The sequence below is a fragment of the Diceros bicornis genome, chromosome 13, assembly GCF_020826845.1.
Source record: "Diceros bicornis minor isolate mBicDic1 chromosome 13, mDicBic1.mat.cur, whole genome shotgun sequence".
Lineage (NCBI taxonomy): Eukaryota > Metazoa > Chordata > Mammalia > Perissodactyla > Rhinocerotidae > Diceros > Diceros bicornis.
The window spans coordinates 42,166,763-42,182,107 of NC_080752.1; the positions used below are offsets into that span (position 1 = coordinate 42,166,763).

At 49.8% G+C, this 15,345-nt stretch overlaps 2 protein-coding genes across 5 annotated transcripts in view; both read left to right on the forward strand.

The window, feature by feature from the left end:
- CEP85 (centrosomal protein 85) overlaps positions 1-12,430 on the forward strand; it is a 30,176-nt gene extending 17,746 nt beyond the window's left edge. For 2 of the 4 annotated variants that reach the window (XM_058553304.1, XM_058553305.1), the window contains 7 exons: positions 2,831-2,983; positions 3,215-3,369; positions 4,480-4,594; positions 5,504-5,554; positions 8,904-9,011; positions 10,091-10,316; positions 10,708-12,430. In XM_058553304.1, the coding sequence (XP_058409287.1) occupies positions 2,831-2,983; positions 3,215-3,369; positions 4,480-4,594; positions 5,504-5,554; positions 8,904-9,011; positions 10,091-10,316; positions 10,708-10,868 (969 nt within the window). In that variant the 3' untranslated portion in view covers positions 10,869-12,430. The remainder of the gene's footprint in view (positions 1-2,830; positions 2,984-3,214; positions 3,370-4,479; positions 4,595-5,503; positions 5,555-8,903; positions 9,012-10,090; positions 10,317-10,707) is intronic. The other 2 variants (XM_058553306.1, XM_058553307.1) reach the window with 2 other exon arrangements.
- Positions 12,431-13,700: 1,270 nt separating this feature from the next.
- Positions 13,701-15,241, forward strand: SH3BGRL3 (SH3 domain binding glutamate rich protein like 3). Its single transcript, XM_058553318.1, has 3 exons — positions 13,701-13,855; positions 14,515-14,682; positions 14,798-15,241. Exons 1-3 carry the CDS (start codon positions 13,808-13,810, stop codon positions 14,861-14,863), a joined length of 282 nt encoding a protein of 93 aa, XP_058409301.1. The 5' UTR covers positions 13,701-13,807; the 3' UTR covers positions 14,864-15,241.
- The last annotated feature ends 104 nt before the right edge of the window (positions 15,242-15,345 follow it).

Below are 15,345 nucleotides of genomic sequence, written 5' to 3' on the forward strand. Positions count from 1 at the left end.
TCCACAGCCAGGATCTGAACCCACGAAGCAGAGTGCACGAACTTAACCACTACACTACCGGGTTGGCCCCAAAACTTTTAATCAAAATAATACATGTATCTAAGTTAAATAATCAAATACCAGTATGTTTATAATAAAAATTAGTAGTTCTATGCCCAGCCGCACTCCACAAAGGTATCCATCCTCAACTCTTCTGTTTCTTCTGATATATATACCTCTATGTTTCTGAATAGTATTCTTTTCTTGCGTTTTGTTGCTGTTTTTGTTTCATGGTTGCAATATCTTATCTCACTGATGATATTGATTTTACCTTTTGGGATGTCTTCATCTACTTACAGTGTGGTTTCTTGTTTCCTTCAGGTCCTTTTTATTTTATTTTGCTGTCTTTCATGTTAGAGGCTTGGTGATCCTTGAATGAGTGGGCACTCATATTTAAGAATGAAGTATTTAAAAGCTGGGTGGAAGCTCTGGGTTCGTGGTAGTTGCCTGGTAGACTTCACTGAAAGATGATCAGACTTAGACTGTCTTTTCACTTGGGAACCCTCAAATCTCAATATCTGAAAGTCTTATCTCACTCTCTCTAGAAAAGAATCTTCAGCCTGCTGCCTAGTGGGGAGGCTGGGGGAAGGAATGCTTTTGGCCTTTAGGTTCTCGACACGGAGGAGATTAAGCTTCGAGTCCCACGGTTCTATACATAGATTTTTGCTTATATTTATTTTCAGCCTAGTGCTTCACTCTCTCTCTTTGCTGTGGCTGATATCCCTGAGTCTGGAATCTCTCTCATTTGATTTCTCCAGAGAATAAATCTCCAGTATCCTCTTGGGGAAACCTAGGGTGAGGATAGTATCCAACTAACTTGTATATAGACTTCTAGTAAGTCCTACTATTTTTCAGGTCTGTGGCTGATAGCTGCCTCAGAGGTACCTGGTGCTTCGAGTACAGAGATTCTTGGAGATTGTGAAGGGCACGTTATTTTCCAAATTGTCTGTAGCTTCCACTGTGGATTATAATTCCTCTGCTCCAAGTCTTTTATCCCCTGTCCACTTTTATCTTCTAAAAATGCTTTGAAATCTTTTGTATACTTTTTGTCTCCTCTCTTTTGACTTTTTTAGGTTAATACTTTATTTCCTTCCTTTCATTTTAGAAATATTTTGGAAGGAAGAGAACATAAACTTCTATGGTCAGTCCACCTTTTTTTTTGAGGAAGTTTGGCCCTGAGCTAACATCTGTTGCCAATCTTCCTCTTTTTTCTTTCTTCTCCCCAAAGCCCCAGTGCATAGTTGTATATCCTAGTTGTAGGTCCTTCTAGTTCTTCTGTGTGGGATGCCGCCTCAGCATGGCTTGATAAGCGGTGAGTAGGTCCATGCCCAGGATCCGAATCGGTGAACCCCAAGTCGCCAAAGCGGAACACACGAACTTAACTGCTATGCTACTGGGCCGGCCCCTCCACAATTTTTTTAATTGAAAGTTGGTTATCAGCATTTTCAATAAGCTTCCCAGGTGATTCTGATGCATATTAAAATGTGAGAGTCACTGGTTTGGAGCTTGAAGGGGACAGATTGTACCTGGGGTAAAGCTTTTGGCTGATTTTCAGGGATCTCTCTTAGTACTGTCTTGTCTTTGGATTAAATTAGGCCTGTGCCTCCTCTTTGGCATCCGTAGATCTGCCTTACTTTTTCTCTGCTTTCTCTTGCTTCCTCCAGCTTCCTTTTTCATAAGCCAAAGAAAAAGCCATAATAGTGAAGAAAAAGTCTCCATTCAACAAATTTTGATTGAGTGCCTGCTGTGTGACAAGCATTGTGCTGTGTGTTGGGAATATGATAATGAGCAAAATGGACACAGCCTCTCCTCTCAAGGAGTTTACAGTCTCAGTAGCCCTTCCAGATGTTTACTTAGCTTTATATCATGTGTAGTGTTCAGGGGAGAATGCATTACGTATTTAACCAGAATGGACCAGACTGGGTGTATGTTTGCAGGGAAGTTGAATATACTTTTTCAATTCTGTTTTGATGGAGACCGCCCAGAGTTAGTGTCAGACTCCACCGGTTTAAGGGCACAGTGCCCAAGAAGACCGCACTTACTTCAGATTCCAGCTGCAAGTTCTAGGTTCCCCAGGCCACCAATACTTCTGACCAACTGGCTGCAAATCCAGGGGTTCCCATGACCCCATGAAGTTCAGTAATTTGCCAGAACAACTTAGAACTCAGGGAAGTGCTATACTTAGGATTTCAGTTTTATTATAAAGGATACAAATCAGGACAAGCCAAATGAAGAGACACATGGGGTGAGGTCTGAGAAGCTCCTAAAAGCAGGGTTTCTGTGCCTTCTTCCTGTGGAATCTGGGCATGTCACCCTACTAGCACATCCATGTGTTCACCAACCAGGAAGCTCCACTGAGCTTCAGTGTCCAGAGTTTTTTTTGGGGTTGTGTTATATAGGCATGATTGAACTCAATCTCCTGCCCTCCTCCCCTCCTCACAGAAAGTTGGGCTCAACTCCATTGGTCTTTCTAGTGACCAGCTCCCATTCTGAGTCATCTCACTAACATAAATGCATTCATGGTGGGCTCTGGCCCACCATTATACAGGACTGCTACCAATTTTTAAAAACTGCCCTTTTTCCTTGCCGTTGATTGGAATGTTCAAATGTGTTAACTCTGCAGTTTATGCCCTAATCTCAAATGGCAAAATTTGATCAGCTTCCTACCTTCATTGCAGTAGAACAACATTTACAGCCCTAAAGGCAAAGATAGTGGTCACTTTGAAAAAAGTTGATGTTTACGGTTCTAGAGGAGTCAGTGGAGACAGATTCTTGACATTTCTTTACCTAGGTCAAGGGTCGTGATAAACATATCAATAATTTGAAAAAGAAATGTCAAAAGGAATCAGAGCAGAACCGGGAGAAGCAGCAGCGTATTGAGACCTTGGAGCGTTACCTGGCTGACCTGCCCACTCTGGAAGACCATCAGAAGCAGAGCCAGCAGGTAGCAGCAATGTCTGGGCATACCCGGGGTAAGCAGGGAGTGACCAAGCAGGGGGACTTTCTCAGCCTATGCTGTATGCAGTTACCCTGGGGCTTTCTGAAAGGAAAATCCCAAAGGAGTCATGTACAGACTCACATCTGTCAAATTTGCAACTGGACTGCAAATGTTTTGAGATAGCCAGACAAAGTCTTCCTTGGCTTGTTGACCTAAACATGGGATCCTGTCTCTCAGCTTAAGGATTCTGAGTTGAAGAGCACAGAGCTACAGGAGAGAGTGACTGAGCTGGAGAGTTTGCTGGAGGAGACGCAGGCAGCCTGCAGAGAGAAGGAGGTTCAACTGGAAAGCCTGAGACAGAGAGAAGCAGAATTCTCCTCCACTAGACTTAGGTAAATACCCCTGTGGGATTGAGGAAAAGAGTGGAGAGGTAGGGTCTGGTCCTGGCTACCCCACTTATTACCTGTGTGACCTTGGGCAAATCACTTTACTTCTCTGAGCTTTGTTTTCTTTGGATTGTGAGTAATAGAAAAGCTGCTTATGAGCAAGGAATATGTCTTTGAGATGGAGTGTGGGGGTGTATAGTGTGCACTAGGGGCTTGTCACTGTATCCTTTGGAAGGATCCAACCCAGTGCCTGGCATAATATTACTGGAGAATAATCTGTGAGTATGTGTGTGTCGAATGAACAGAAGCACTTTATAAACTGGGAAATGAGTTATCTGTATATTTGCAAAAGTAGATTCTGGTGCTGTGGTCTGGAGGTTATCCACATTTTAAACCTTGTAAGCCAAAGGCTACCAGGAGCATCTGTTTCTCTTCAGCCCTAGGGATTCCTCTCCATTGCCATGACAGGTTCTGAGAACAAAGCAAGATGCCATAATGTACTCTCAGCGTGTCTTGGGAGCCTCCTCTATATTAATAGCAGTTTCTGGAAATATAATGGCTGTTTCAACAGCCTCTTGGACCAAATCCAGTTTCTAATGGGGTGGATTGGATTTCTCATCCCATATTCAACCACAGTGACCCTGTTTATCTGAGCAGATGGGCCATGATGAAAGTAATTGTGGAGATCCGTTGGAGGAGACCGTTGGTTGGAGTCAGAAGTGAGGTTAGAGGACAGAGTTGCCTTTGCCCCAGACTATCTGTGCCAAGAAAAAAAGAGATTTTTTTCTATTTTCCAAAATTTTTACAGTATACATGTATGACTTTTATAATCTGAATACATGCAATTAATATTTATTTTTAAATATCAAAACAAAGAATAAAAGAGCCTTGGGCAGGTAGAGACTTGGTGGCACATCATATAGACACTGGCCTCTAGGGAAGGGAACTCACATACACTGAGCAGCTTCTTTGTGGCAAGAGCTAAGACGTTATCCCCAGCCATGTCATGGAAGGGCCTGAGTGTCTTGCCCCAAAACATACAGTAAATAACAGAATCAGGAGTCAAAGCCACATCTCTCTGACTTCAGAGTTCTTGAAGAGACCACTGTCTTTCAGCCTGCAAGATATGCAGTGTGTGGAGGAGGCCAGTGGAGACGGTCCAGCCCAACAGGGAGAAGGTCCAAAAGTGGAAATGGAGTCCTGGCAGAAGGAATGTGATGCTCTCCGAAAGGTGACTGAAGGTGTCCAGGCTGTAATGGGGTAGGCTGAGAGAAAAGAGAAGATTGTGTATTGGGAAGCAACCATGAATTTCTGGCCCTGGGCCACCGAGGGTCTGCTACCCAGAGCTTTCCTCTCTTTTCTGAGAAGTCACCGCTGCATAATAAGTTTGCATTTTAGATATTCATCCTTACAACAGGCAAGCAAAGTTAGGAGCATCCAGACTAGATGCTTCAAAATGGTGTACTGAAGCTTGGTATACTTCATTTATGTCTCAGACCCCATATAAGAACCTCTTGCATTGGGCAGGTGAGGTGGCCCTAATTCAGCAGAGGAAAAGGAGCCAGGACCTGCCAGTGAGACTGATCACATGTCAGCAAAAAAGAAGACCCAGAAATGGTTCAGAGAATACCTGAGGTCTCAAAGGATAGGAAACTAGGCTGGGGCTGGTTCAAGTTCTCTTCTTGGAGAGTCGGTGTGACCATAGCTATAAGTAACAACAACTACCACAGCCCTGTATAGAGCAGGCTTCATTAAACTGAATTTTTAGTCATGTTCTTTACCAAAGAATCAGAATGTGCAGTGGCTGTATATAAAGTTGATTCCACTGGCCTACAGTCATCGGGGTGAGGGTCTCTGCCCCTTACCCCCATCCCACACCAATAGTGGTCAGTGGGTCCACACTACATTTCTGTTTAATTCTCTGTGACTGGAGCACAGGAGTGTGAAGCTAGTTAACCAGGGTAGGGAATTTGAGTTATAGTTCTGTAGGTAGAGCTAACTTGTCTTCACCCTGGTCTCTATTGACAGGCCGTAGCCAGTGGGGCTAATAGCCGGACCACCAGTCCTAGTGCAGCCTCTTGCCCTATGACTTCACTGTCGGCCTGTGCTTACAGCCTTCCTTGGTAACTTTGCCTTTCAGATTGTGGAGAAGCAACAGCAGAAGATGGATCAATTGCGTTCACAAGTACAGGTGATTTGGAGTCCTTGGGACACGGTGGGCAGAACCTAATGATGGAATCTCTAGAATTCAGCCAACACTTTATTCTCTGCCATGCAATTTGCTCAGTGTTAGGAGTGCAGCAAGAATGAGACCCAATCAGTGCTTTTACCCTACAGTCTCGTTGGGAAGGGCTTTCAGCACAGTACTGTGAGAGCAATGTCCATGTTACCCTGGGAGAACATAGAAGAGTCAGTGGGAGTCAGGGTCAAGGAATGGTTTCTGGAGATCATGAGCCTTGAAGGAGGAGGAGGAGTTAGCCAGGCAAAGAAGAGGAGCTGGATAGGATGGTGTTGGAATTCCAGATAGAAGGAACAGCACGAGTGGGAACATGGAGGCATGAAACAGCATGGTTTGAACGTGAAGCCGCAAGCAGTTTGATATTGTTGGAGTCAGGTGGTAAATGGAGAGCTAGGCTATGGGAGGGCTTTGTTTCTTTTTTTTTTTTTCTTTTTTTTAATCTTGTGAGGAAGATCAGCCCTGAGCTAACATCCATGCCAATCCTCCTCTGTTTTTTTCACCGAGGAAGACTGGCCCTGGGCTAACATCCATGCTCACCTTCCTCCACTGTTACATGGGACGCCACCACGCCACCACAGCATGGCCTGACAAGCGGTGCGTCGGTGCAGGCCTGGGATCTGAACCCGGGCCGCCAGCAGCGGAGCACGCGCGCTTAACCGCTACGCCATGGGGCCGGCCCCAGGGCTTTGTTTCTTAAACTAAGTTAGCTTTTATTCTTTAGGGAGGTGATGAGAATCTACTATAGCATTTAATTGGAGTGTGATGTGGTCAGGTTTGCAACTCAGGCTTGAGTGTGGAAGAAGATTTTCACTTGGAGCAAGGCAAGGCTGGAGGCTAGTGGACTATTGCAGAAATCCTAGTGAGATGATGAAGGAACCTGGCATAAGGCAGCATAGCAAGGAGGAGATGTGAGGGGACATATTGAAGTGAATTTTAGGAGGTAAAATTGAGAGGAATCAGTGACTAACAAAATGTAGGGAGTTGAAGAATAAGGAAAAATCAACAATGACTCCTGCTTTCTATTTTGGGCCAGGATGGGAGTGTCCCTAATTGAGTTCTCCAAGAAATTCTAGGTAAAGTAGGTTCACTCAGGTTCTGTTTGGATTCTGAAAGAGATTTTCACACCAAAATAGGTGAAATGCCCTCACTCTGAGGAGCAACTAAAAGCTGCAGTCCTGCCTTTGCCATTATTTGGGTCTGGCTATGGCTATTTAGTTCACCTGTTCCAAGTCCTATAAGGAGATAGTCAAGCCTAGTGAGTGTTTTATGTACCCATTTGAAATCCCAGGTTTTTAGTAGACTTTTTCCACGAGTAGTTGTAAATTGGTCCGCCGGAGAAGGTGAGTTCAGAGTCTGCTTACGCCGCCATCTTGACTTCTCTCTCTTTAGTAGACTTTTTAGTGGAGCTCAAGGTAGGTTTCCTGGAACCCTGAGGTTCCACAAAAGTTGAAAAAGCATAACATTTTATTTTTATTTTTTTCTGAGGAAGACCGGCTCTGAGCTAACATCTATTGCCAATCCTCCTCCTTTTTCTTTTTTTTCCCCAAAGCCCCAGTAGATGGTTGTATGTCTAGTTGCACATCCTTCTAGTTGCTGTATGTGGGACGCGGCCTCAGCATGGCCGGAGAGGCGGTGCATCGGTGCACACCCGGGATCTGAACCCGGGCTGCCAGTAGCGGAGCGTGCGCGCTTAACCGCTAAGTCATGGGGCCAGCCCAGCACGACATTTTAAATAGTACATTTACCCATGATAGGCTTCTCAGGCAAATTAGAATGTCAGGTGAATTTGCTGGAATTAGGCGGATTCAGCGTGGTTGCCTTGGGTATTTCATGGTAACGAGACATTCTGCTTGGCAGTTACATTTTTTATTAATGCAAAATGGGAAAATTCAGACTCTTTTTACACTTTTATTTGTTCAAGTCAGTTTCAGAATTGGGGGGAAATTGGAGTGAATAGAATGAGATGCAGGAGGTCCGGCCCCATGGCTTAGCGGTTAAGTGCACTCGCTCCGCTACTGGCAGCCCGGGTTTAGATCCTGGGCGCGCACCGACACACCGCTTCTCCGGCCATGCTGAGGCCACGTCCCACATACAGCAACTGTGGATGTGCCACTATGACATACAACTACCTACTGGGGCTTCGGGGGAAAAAAAGGAGGAGGATTGGCAATAGATGTTAGCTCAGAGCCGGTCTTCCTCAGCAAAAATGAGGAGGATTAGCATGGATGTTAGCTCAGGGCTGATCTTCCTCACGAAAAAAAAAAAAAAAAGAATGAGAGGCAGGAGATCATAAACATAAATACCTCCCTTTCCCTGACGCTGACTACCCCTACACACACACACAGACACACTCTACACAGTATTATCAAGGGCATTTGGCTGTGAGCTCCTCAAAGACAGGTACTATTTGTTTTTTTGGTTTTTTTTTTTGTGAGGAAGATCAGCCCTGAGCTAATGTCCATGCCAATCCTCCTGTTTTTGCTGAGGAAGACTGGCCCTGGGCTAACATCTGTGCCCACCTCCCTCCACTTTATATGGGATGCCGCCACAGCATGGTTTGACAAGTGGTGCATCGGTGTGCACCCGGGATCTTAACCCAGGCTGCCATCAGTGGAGCACGCGCACTTAACCGCTAAGCCATGGGGCCGGCCCCGGGTATTCTTTTCAGTATTCTCAGTGCCTTTCACAGTTAAGTGCTCAATAAATATTGAACTCAGCTGAATGGCACATTCCCTGCCCTCAAGAAATTTATGGTCTGGTGGAGGGAGGAATCATGTGCCAGCCAACAAATGTACTCATGAGCCATGATGGGGGTAGGAGTAGCAGGGCAAGATTAAGATTAATTGGATCTGATTTGCAGATTAAGGAAGGCTCAGGTGGGCCTTGGAGGTTTCCCTGGGTGACAGGCAGCACAGAAGAGCAATCTGAGCAAAGGGGAAGAGGAGTGAGCAACAGCATTGGACCTGGAGCCTTCAGGGGTAATGGCCAGTTAGTCATTCTGTGTGGCTGGAGTGGAGGCTGTGTGGAGGGTGGAAGGAGATATGGCTAGAAAAGTAGGTAGGGGCCAGACTGGCCTGGAATGCCCTACTGAGGAGCTGGCCTCTATTTGGAACACGGTCAGGGGCTATAGGAGGGTTGCAGTAGAAAGTCACAGATCGGGGCTGTTCTACAATAATCTCGTAGTAGCAGTGTTTGCGTAGGCTGGGGCTTTATTGTCTAGTTCAGGCCAAAGGTAATATGGTCTGAACCAGACTTGTTACTCCTGGTGTGTTCTCCCACCATTCCTTGCCGTGGGATTCAGAGCCTAGAGCAGGAAGTGGCTCAAGAAGAAGAAACAAGTCAGGCCCTGAAAGAGGAGGCCCAGCGGAGGGAGACAGCCCTGCAGCAGCTGCGCACAGCTGTGAAAGAGGTGAGTAGCATGAGCTAGGCCCCTTGGTACTGCTTCCACAAACCTGATTTCTCTGTGTACCCTCCACATCCCTACTCCCATGAGAGCCCCCACATAAGAAGAGACATTGCATCATCCTCTGTATTAAACGTCCTAAGCCTGTCTTAGAGTGGCCATAAGTACCCAGGAATGCTTTTTGGATGTGGAAAGTCATTCTCTCTCCCCTTGTCTTCCTGCAGCCGCAGGTTTGTAGGGTTGGGGAGGAAGGGTTCAAGAAGACTAAGGGTTTGATTGTCCTCATGGAGTAAACAGAGCTGTCAGCAGGGGGCGACCAAGTTCACTAGCCAGGTGCCTGGGAAGGAGTCTCCCAGAGCTCAGACTGTCACATGGCCCGCTGTGGGTGAAGGGCTGGGACTGGAGGAGGAACTCTATTCAGTGTCTTTAAAACAGAATAGAGGAAGGGAGGGAAGGAGAGTAAGTTAAGCTGTTTAGGGAGAGGCGGGAAGGAAAGAGACACAGATATACATGAATAGCTGGTCTGTATAGTGACTCCACTGAGGGAAAGGTTTGAAAAGGCAGGACATATTCTGGCACTGTGTTTTCCAGGTCCCCAGCTTCTCCAGCCCCCCACTCAGTGGCCACTAGCTGTCATGTCTTTCTTGCCCCGTTTATTCCTCTGATGCACTCTGATGAGGCTGGCTGGCTGGGGGCCACTTTTGTCAGGGTGGCAGGGAGAGATTGAAACCAGTGTCTCCTCAGATTTCATGGTTCACGTTAAGCCTTCTCTAATAGCCTGGCTAACAGAGTTGGCTGCGGGACTGGCTTCAGATAGAGTTCCGAGGGGCGGGAGCATCTTCTCTGGTTCCTGAACAGAAACCTGGAGGCTGATGACTCAGAGTCTGCTGGGGAACGGTTTCCTCTCCTGAGGGCCCAACCTACCTGCAGGAGAAACTAAGCCTAATATTGTTGGGGGTGGGCGGGGAGCATTGCCTGTGACTCATAGCCTCCCCTCGACATACATATATACGTATATACACACTCATGCACAGATATTCTGTCCTGCCCTGGGCCTGGGTTAATGTGCTTGTTTGTCTGCTCAGCTTTCAGTGCAGAACCAGGACCTGATTGAGAAGAATCTGACGCTCCAGGAATACCTGCGCCAGGCCCAACCAGGGTCCCCATCTTCATCAGACACTGCCCAGCTGGCATTTGAGCTGCAGCAGGAGTTGTCCAGTTGCCTTCAAGATCTGCAGGCTGTCTGCAGCATTGTGACCCAGAGGGCCCAAGGCCATGACCCCAATCTCTCCCTACTACTGGGCATTCACTGTGAGTCCTCAGGCCAGTGCGGGACCCAGGAGAGAGTGGTTTTCATTCTCCTCTTGCCCCCATCCAACTCTCCCATCCTTAGGGTAACGTGTAAACAGGGCTGCTTAGGCCTGGTCACTGCCCTCTTGGGAGTTGATGTGTTTTGCCAAGTAGATGTTCAGTAAATCTGTTTTGGAAACAGGCATCCGTATGGGGTACCTGGGTGCAGAACAAACAAAAAGTGGCCTTTAGGCAGTAAGTTTTCAGCCCACTCTCCCCCCAGCTGCTTTTTTTAAAAGTGTCTTATCCCAAGACCACAGGCCTCAAGGTACAGCCTATCCATACTGCCCCCTCCACGTGAATGCGTCTTCTAACTGACTTACTAACATTCTCTCAATGCTCTCCTCCCCAGCTGCACAGCACCCAGGGACTCAGCTAGATTTCCAGAAGCCAGATGTGATCAGGAGGAAACTAGAAGAGGTTCAACAGCTGCGCCGTGACATCGAGGACTTAAGGACCACCATGTCAGACAGATATGCACAGGACATGGGAGAAAACTGTGTCACACAGTGAGGAATGCTGGGGGTGAGATAGGTCGTATTCCCTCAGGGAGGATCTGGTTTGCTGAGAGCCCAGTCCAGCAGGTCCTGCCCTGACAGTCTCCTGCCTTCTGTCTGCTGCTATTCCCAGAGAGAAGGTGAAGGAGAGGTAAGAGCCTGCATCTGGGGCCAAGGGCTGATTAGGGAACTGTGCCTGCCCTGTTCTACATTGGCTTTCCCTTGTTGGGTTGCATTTGTCCTGTCATCTAGATTTACCCTTTGAGGGTGAGTTACTAATTAACTTTTGCAGGCCAACTGATAAGTTCTCATAGACTGTTCCCAGCTCCAGGCAGACGTCAAAGGCAAACAGGCTGCTCACATCCCTTCTCCATCCTCTGGGATGGATCCACATTCATTCCCACTCCATACTTTCATCTTGCTGATGCCCAGAATTCATTAGAGGGGCCTGGAAAGACTGAGTACCAGTAACAGTGGCCATTTGAGAATTCTCAGGCCCCATGTGCCAGCCTTCCTGGGAGCTGAGCTGGCTTTCTGGGTTTTCTTAGACCCAGTTTCACTGCTGCTTCCTCAGGGCTCTTGTTCTCACAGATGCCTCAGGGTGATCTATTCATTAGCAAAGCACTCACTAAAATTGGAGGCCAGGGGATTATAGCCAGGGCTCCTTCATCTGTGCTACTATGCCATTTTATAGGAGACCCCACTCTCCAGCTGCCCTGTCCCCTTAGGGCCCTGGCCATGTAGTTAGCACAGCCCCCTTCTCCTTTGTTCTCAGGCCGTCCAGGTAGCCCCTTTCTTGGGCTTTGAGTACAAACTCTTCTCTATGGTTCTGGGTTTGGGCAGGATTTTCCCCCAGAATACCACAGGGCATCTGTCAAGCTGCTCACCCCTTCCCCCTGGGGCTGGGGCTGGTGTCCAGCCCTCTCATTTGTGCCTTTCTTGTGTTTGGGGGCGAGGGTCCTTTCCCTTTCCTGCTCTGGGCTCTTTGAGATTTCCCAGTACCCAGCACAGGTTGGCTTTAAGGTACAGCTTTTAGTGTTTTCTGGGGTTTTTTTGTTTGTTTCTTTGGGGCCTTTGGACCCTCTGCTTTCTGGTTTCTCTTGCCTCCTCATTTAGAGAGTATCTCACAATTGTTTGTATCTGGTTGTTGGGCTGATCCCAGGCCTCCTCTAGATCTGGAACCAGGCCAAGCCGGGCTGAGTGGGTATGGGGAAACCCAGAGTCAGCCACTACTTAGTGCTTGCTGAGCTTTGGGCTGTCAGGGCAGCATCCTGGACCTCACTCCTGGGCCTGAATGAGACTCTTCTTAAGTGTTTTTACAAGTTTGTGTTTTATTTATGGAGTGACTTAGTCCTTCCATTCAGAACAGCCCCACCCAGCCATCCTCTCAGCCTCTGGGCTCCTGCCTCCTAAAAGCAGAACCGCCTAGTTGGTCTCCACCCTGTGTTGGGAGCCCAGCCATCATGCTCACGGGTATTTTTCCTCATAAAGTTTATAAGCAGTTATTTATATGAATCCTTGTTATGTCAACTGGTTTGTATTGCGTATTTTGATTACAAAATAAAACATTTAACAGACTGCTCAGTTTTCCATTGTTTTCCATCACCACCATCCCCTACTCCACCCCTCATTTTGGCTTGTTGGAGCCAAAGCCTGGGTGTTTAACGAAGTTCCCCAGACAGCAGCAAGGAGGAACCTTTGGCGGGTCCAGCCTCACGTCGTATCTCTGCCACTTCGGCTCCCCTGTCATTCTATGAGGACAAATAGGATCTCTTCCCACACCACTTTCTATTGGGCAAAGCTGCCCTGAGTCATAGAGCAAGTTTGTCATTGGAGTTTCAGTAATCCTCTGAGAGAGGAAGTCGGCTGCCTCTCGGTTGCTGTGAGGAAGTAGCTTCCCCAGAGCACTGCAGGGCACTGTTTGCCTCAGGGAGCTAGGGCTGTCTTCCTGGGCTACTCTCACAGCCCAGGACCTGGGGGCGCCTCTGAGGGGCAGTATGTCCAACCCGAGACAGATAGCTGAGTCTCCAGAGTTGAGCTGGTTGCTGGAGTCTGCTCCCTCCGAACCCCCTGAGTTTTTGCTGGGAGTAGGAGCAGTTTTGAAGTGGAGTTCGCATTTGCATCACGGGGTTGGAATTGAGCTGAGGCCACCCCAAGACAAGCTGTGGATCTTTAACAAGGGCCCAGGCTCTCCGAGTCCTGACACCAACCTCTGCATCCACCCTTTCCAGAGCTAGTAGCCTCTTAACCTTGCCTCCATCTGGCTCTTTGTGGGTGCGGCGCTGTCTTTTGCCACCACCCTTCCTTGTCTAAACCTGCCTATTCGAGTGGAGAGGAACTTTGGGGAAAATCTCTAAGCGGAGGCTGGCCCTGCGTAGGTGTGCCTCCTATCCCGCGGGGTTAGCCATGTGTGGGTGTCCCCCGAGGGAATGTGGGGAGGGGTCCCTTGAAGTGAGCTTCCCTAGCTTGGGAACTTTAGGTTTGGAAACAGCCCAAACCAAAGCCGAGTTGCGCTCTGTGCTATCGTGGCAGCGAGGGTGGGTAGTTGGGTGCAGCAAACTCGGGCGCGGCTGAGGAGCAGGCTTTTGCCAAACCCTCGCCCCTGTCCTCCCGGCCTTTCCCGCCACCGGGTCCCGCCGCAGCCTCACACTGTGAGCCCAGGATCAGGGGAGGGCTGAAGGAGGAGGACCTGCGAGGGACTGGGGTCCCGGGCCCGCTGGCCCCTGAGAGGGAAAGGGTGTGTGGGGGGGGGGATGGCGGCGCTCGGGGCGGGGTCGCGCAAGCCCCGCCCCGGCCGCGCGCCTGCCCGTGCCGCCCATTGGTCCCGAGAGCAGTGACTCGCGGGCTGAGCAGGAAGGAAACCGCTCCCGAGCGCGGCGGCGGCGTCGTCTCCAGGCCGTAGAGCTGCAGCCACCACCTCCCGTCCGCCTGTCGGCCCGTCGGTCCACCCGCAGCATGAGCGGCCTGCGCGTCTACAGCACATCGGTCACCGGCTCCCGCGAAGTGAGTGCGCGCCCCGGGCCCGCGCTGGGGGAGAGCGTGGGCAGCCGTGTCCCGGTGCTCCGGACCCGCCCCCAGGGCGAGGGCGGGGGGCGACGAGGTGCAGGGCACGGCCTCCCGGGTCGGGTCCGGGGGCGGGCTCCGCGCCCCATCCTGAACCCCTTCATCGGGCATCCTGGGTCCTTAGCAGCATCAGCGCGCCCACGGGATACCCACGCGATGCCCACGCCCATCCTCCGTCACTTGGACACCCATCCTGTGCACCCCCACTACCAGCTGACCCTGACCACAGCCTGATGTTGCCCTTCCTCTCCTCCTCCATGTGTGTACCTGTACCTGGGGCGGGGATGACCGCTTACCAGCCTCCACCCAGGCCTGCCCTGCCTTCCCCTCGCTGAGCTCCTGACTCTCCCCATCCAGAACTTTATCCCACTTCCCTTCATTCTGACCCCCCTCGCCCATGGTTGGTGGTCCCTCTGTCATCCTGCACCACTGAAAGCCTGACTCATCCTCCCAACTCCTAGTGGCCAGAACCTCCCCCAGGGTGTGGAGGGGGACAAGGGGACAAAAGCTCCTGGCCACAGTTCCTTTCTCTCTGCCCAGGGTTCCCCCCATAAGTCCTCCAGTATGCTCGCTAACCCCTGCCTACCCTCTGCCCCCAGATCAAGTCCCAGCAGAGTGAGGTGACACGCATCCTGGATGGGAAGCGCATCCAGTACCAGCTAGTGGACATCTCCCAGGACAACGCCCTGCGGGATGAGATGCGAGCCTTGGCGGGCAACCCTAAGGCCACCCCACCCCAGATTGTCAACGGGGACCAGTACTGTGGGGTATGGGCCTGGGGGTTGGGGGTGGGGGGAGTGTTGGAGGAGGACCCTAGCCAGAGTCAGACCTGAGACAAAGCACCAGCATTCAGGTGACCACCCCTCGCCTCCCCTCCCCCAGGACTATGAGCTCTTCGTGGAGGCTGTGGAACAAAACACGCTGCAGGAGTTTCTGAAACTGGCCTAAGTCAAGCTGGCCCACTGGACTCCATCAACACATTCCCCCCAGGCATCGCCCACCCGGCCGTGAAAGACCTCGTGACCAACTAAATCCCTGTTATTCCTAACCTTCTGACCTGGAGCCCCTCCCCCAACCCAAGCCCCTTCTCCCCTGTCGCCCCCTCTCCCCATTCAGAGGCCACATTTCCTTACCCACTAGTCTCAGAAATTGTCTTAAGCAACAGCCCAAGTGCTGGCTATCCTCAGCCAGGCCCTGGGGCTGCCACCCTGCCTGACACTGGCTGATGGGCACCTTTGTTGGTTCCATTAGTCAGGGCTCTGCCAAAAGCCCCGCAATCCCCAACCTGGGACCACCCTAGAGACAATTAAATGTCCCATTCCATTAGCACTGTGTCTGTTTGGTGTGGCCTGGGCATCCTGTGTCCCTGCTTTGAGCAAGGCTGGTAGATGTGACTGTGCTGAGGCTGTGCTCCTGTGGGCAGGTCAGTT

What these genes read in the sequence shown, in the direction of transcription:
- SH3BGRL3 (XM_058553318.1), top strand. Translation starts at nt 13,808, where the DNA reads ATGAGCGGCCTGCGCGTCTACAGCACATCGGTCACCGGCTCCCGCGAA. An exon ending in CGGTCACCGGCTCCCGCGAA is followed by an intron (nt 13,856 to 14,514) that starts GTGAGTGCGCGC and finishes CTCTGCCCCCAG; the next exon opens with ATCAAGTCCCAGCAGAGTGA. An exon ending in ACGGGGACCAGTACTGTGGG is followed by an intron (nt 14,683 to 14,797) that starts GTATGGGCCTGG and finishes CCCCTCCCCCAG; the next exon opens with GACTATGAGCTCTTCGTGGA.